The 4,513-nt window shown below is 40.2% G+C and overlaps 1 protein-coding gene across 2 annotated transcripts in view; it reads left to right on the top strand.

Moving 5' to 3' along the window:
• The window catches only part of arhgap29b (Rho GTPase activating protein 29b), a 47,896-nt gene that overhangs the window by 24,937 nt on the left and 18,446 nt on the right, over nt 1-4,513 (top strand). For both annotated transcript variants that reach the window (XM_016515456.1, XM_016515455.1), the window contains exons 3-4: nt 948-1,091; nt 3,811-3,907. In XM_016515456.1, coding sequence (XP_016370942.1) covers nt 948-1,091; nt 3,811-3,907 — 241 coding nt within the window. The remainder of the gene's footprint in view (nt 1-947; nt 1,092-3,810; nt 3,908-4,513) is intronic.

The following is a 4,513-nucleotide window of genomic DNA, read 5'->3' as shown; positions in this document are numbered from 1 at the left end:
TTAAAAGTACCAACGCACAATGCTTATTGCGATTTATTGGATGGGAGGTGCGCTTCAATATTACATCCATTGACTGAAAACAGGCTAGACTAATCGATTCTTGGGATTTAAGAATCGATATCGTTTCGTAAGAAAGGGAGAATCGTTTAAAATCGAGATATCAATATTTTTTTACCCAGCCCTAATTAGCATACCTCTGCAACCCTCTATCTGTAATAATCGGTATCGGCATCGGCCTTGAAAAACACATATCGGTCGACCCCTAGTCAGAATTGTTGGTACCCTTGGTAAATATGATCAAAAAAGTCTGTGAAAATAAATATGCATTGTTATCCTATTGATCTTTTATTTAAAAAATGTACAAAAAATTGCAGGGAGGGTGGGACGTTCGCTTTCAGTGCTATCAGGCTAAAGTTAGCATTTTCCAAGATCTCCTACTGCACCTTTAATGCAAAAACAGGAAAGAAGCAAATCAAAACTCTTTAATTCCCATGACAGCAGTAATGCAGTGCAGTCAGCAGTAATGAAGTACCTCACTCTCAGTCACTCTCATACAAAAAACAAAACAAAAATTCTGTTATCACACGTCTGGATAGGCGTGCATAGCTGTTGTCATGTTTGTCTCTTTTCTTATCTTGCTGTCGGCCATCTCTCGAGTGCACAGGGCTGCGTCTGCATCTCAGCTAAAGCGCAGCCTCATACTCAGCTCGTCGTCTCTAACCACAGGGGCTTGCACCGTCACAGAACAAGCGTGCTGTTAGGATGCACCAGTTCATGTGCACTTTGAGGAGGTTTCACACGGGTATCTTTAAACAGACTCAAAATTTCAAACCTTTCGATGTTGCTGCTGCACCCATATTGTTTTAAATGTGTGCATCTTCAAAAACGCGTGGAGGAAGTTGAGCTGATGACATTGTGGTCTCTGTCTGTATGTCTGTCACTCACAGAAAACCAAGAGTGCTCGCAGCACGTGGTCAGCGAGCGACTTGGAGAGCTGGTACGCGTGCTAAAGACCGTCATTGGCAAACACCAGGCACTGAATTCGTCAGAAATTCTTGGTGCTGCAGGCACCGTCATCGCCAAAGTCAAAGGTGAGCATCCTCCTTCAGCTCCACCCCACTTTAGAATCAACAAATTAGAATTGATCTTGTCTTTTAAAGAAAAAACCCATTGTTTGTGTATGTATTAATAGTTTTCAGTTACATGGTGTGGAGTGCTAAAAGGCAGAACATTCATAGAACTGTAAAACAGACTTGTTTCATCTGTTTCAAGCCACAGATATTTAGATCACCTCTAAAAATAAGAAAAACTTTGCATGTTGCATTAATCATTTAAAAAGGAGATAATGCTTAATGAGGCTTAATGCATCAATACAATGGTTTTGGTGGACAAATGGCATCACTGTTTTAACTCATTTTTAACTCAAATGTTATATAATGTGAAGTCGTGTTTTTGTATTGATGGCAGACTTCTTATTCATGTGTTATGAATAATCTAATCTTATGTTTTGCATCTATCAACTTCAAGAACGAAGGAAAACCTGGATTATCAATAGAAAGACATTACTGCATGGTTATGTAATATATAAAGCAAAGTGCATTGTGAAATATACTCTAAAGTTTCATAGCATGATATTGATTTTCCTAGTCTAAAATAACAGGGTAATTCTTCTGGCTAGCGCACAGGAATGTCCATGTGGTACATTAGTGCAGTTTGCAATCCAGATTGCGGCTACGAAAGAGGGAGCAGATGATTTCTGTGCTGTACGGACAGAGTGAATGTGTTTCTTATTGGTTATCCACATAATTTCCAGCTGTTTACAACATTGTGTTTTCATTTTGGCAGCATTGATTTAAGTGGCCACTAGAGTATCATCCTTTGCCACTAGAGGGCCAGTGACCCTTCTGAGCTCCCATGTGTCCTTTAAAGGGCCAGACTCTTCATTGGTTCTGTCAAAGGGAAGTCTTTAACAGAGGAAAATAATCTGATTGTCTTTTTCTGACATTTGCTTCAGGCCTTCGCCTTTTTTTTTTTTTTTTTTAATGGGGAAGTTGAGAAGAAAGGCCAGTCGCCTCAGATACCTGCCTCAAGTTACCTGTAAGACCGACATTCCAGCATGTGCTTCCCACTCACGCTTGCATTTTAACACTCCACGTCCATATCAGCCGTCGGTCTTTCTCCTGATGGAATGTTATGAACTTCAGGAAATCAGATGCACATATTTCCCCCCATTCACGCTCAGTCCATACAGTTTTTTAAAAATGCTGCATAGTTTTGCTGAAGAATCTCTCAGGGGCGCAGCAATAAAAGTGTCAAGTGTCTCAAGTTATTGAAATTCTTTCTTCCCCCGCCCTTGTCTAGAGTGAGTCAGTGGCATCTGACTTGCTGTATTTTTATCTTTGCTTCTGATCTGGAGGAGACTCTGTTATCTCAGGTATTTTATCCCATCTTATGACGCATTGCACCTGATCAAGTGATACCTGCATGTGTTACTTTGCCAGTATATGGTAAGAATCATTCTTGGGTATTTTCAGAAAAACAGTTAATATTGACATTTAAAAAAAAAAAATTCCAATGATGCAGAAAATGCTTTTGAGGGTTTTTCTATGAGAGAACTGCTTTCTGAATGTAGCCATTCCCGTATTTGAGCTGTGAAAGGGGCAGAAGTGGACGCATTGTTGTGGAACTGCAGGATGTCCTGAGGAAGAAGTCAGCGTTCCATTGCAGGGGCCACTGAGCCGCCCGCCTGCATTCAGAAGCAGAGGCATGCACCAGGAGCCACGCACCTCTCACGCTCTCGTCTCCAGTGCCGTTTCCTCTGCTCACTTCGTAGCTGAGTATGAGTGGCAATTGAGGGTGGGGATCCCCATTACGCGGACAGTCGCTGCGTTTTGTGTGACATCCAACCAAAAAAATCGCCCATGCGGAACTGGAAACTACAGATGATGTTGCTTTTTTTATGGCCTCGTCACTTTTTCTTGTATGTGAGAAGAAAAAGTGGAAGTCAAGCTCCATTGAATCATTGTGAACTAGGCTGTGGCATTAGTTCCTGAAGTTCTGGGCGAGTTTTGCCTGTCTTTAATCTATGCTTTACCATAACGAACCTGGATATGACTGCAAGTGCAAGTTGAAGGAGTTGGTAAGTTGGGCGAAAGTTGTTTGAACGTCCTCTGAATGTTTTGAGAGTTCAGGCTTTGTCCGTGTTTCCTGTAAAGGGGGGAGGCTCAGCTAGCAGACAGGAAGTTCTTGGTAAATGCAAGTTTCGTAGCCTTTCAGAGTCTTTACTTGTTGTCTGTCACATATCTGATTTTTAAAATTAAGATTTAACATCAGTAGGATGTTAATTTCTCTTCTATCAGCTCAAAACATAACAAACTTTGCATCAACATGCTGGGTCATCTGGCCTCTTTTTGAAACAATGAAATTAGTTTATGAAGAAAGGCGTCTGTTGATTTATTTACAGCATTTGTTTTGTACTCCAGGGAAGCACGACCTGATAACAAAGCAGCATCAGACACTAATTAAGGAAGAACCTGTCGAGGTTCCTTTTCTTGTTCATTGTTCAGAACGAGTCTGACTTTACAGCGTACTTAAATTACTCTCATGTGGAATGAATGAATTCTGTATTATCAGAGGGTGTTGTAGTTACTTATCAGTCCTCAATACCTGTGGTGGTCCACTGTTGAGGGATTCATATTTCCACAAACGCCACTACTGCTGATCATCATCATCATATTAAGAATTGTAATTTTGCTGCAGACTTTTGTGCCATTTGGCTACACTTCTCATGTGGTTTATCACTTCCCACAGGCGTGAACGTCAAAGAAGTCAATAAAGAAAACAAAGACACAATATTTGGCGAGATACACACATCGATCGATACTTTGGCATTCACCTTTGGCAATGTGTGAGTACCATAGCCCTCTCTTCTGTAGTCATATGTATATTCTGAATGTTCTTCATCTGTATAGACTTACTTTCCGTTTCCATGGCCAATTTTACAGAATACGTCAGCTGTGCTTCCTGTTGTCATTCTCTTAATGCTGATGAAATATAGTTGTGTGGCAGCGTTACTTAAAGGGATTGTTCTTCCAAAATTAAAAATTAAATTACTCATCCTCATGCCATTCCAAACCCGTAAGTCTCTTTCATTCTCAAAACAAAAATCGGAGAGGTTTCTGTCCCTCCCTTGAAAGTCGACGCAACCACAACATTGACACTTCAAAAAGACATATAAATATCCATATAAATCCAAAAAAAGTCCACCAAAGAGACATGATCGTTTTATATGATGAACAGATTTAATTGAGCTTTTAATTCACATGTAAACATTAGGGGTGGGAATCACCAGAGGCCTCACGATACGATATTATCACGATACTTGTGTCACGGTACAATATTATTGCGATGTTAAATATATTGCGATATTCTGCGATATATTGCAATTTATTACCTTTTTCCAACTTCAAATTATGTCCCCAAAGGAAAACTTTGACAACATCTGTTTTAACTA

Source organism: Sinocyclocheilus rhinocerous, unplaced genomic scaffold (genome assembly GCF_001515625.1).
Source record: "Sinocyclocheilus rhinocerous isolate Xijiao unplaced genomic scaffold, SAMN03320098_v1.1 scaffold507, whole genome shotgun sequence".
NCBI classification, from domain to species: Eukaryota; Metazoa; Chordata; class Actinopteri; order Cypriniformes; family Cyprinidae; genus Sinocyclocheilus; species Sinocyclocheilus rhinocerous.
This window is presented reverse-complemented; position numbering and strand designations above follow the sequence as displayed.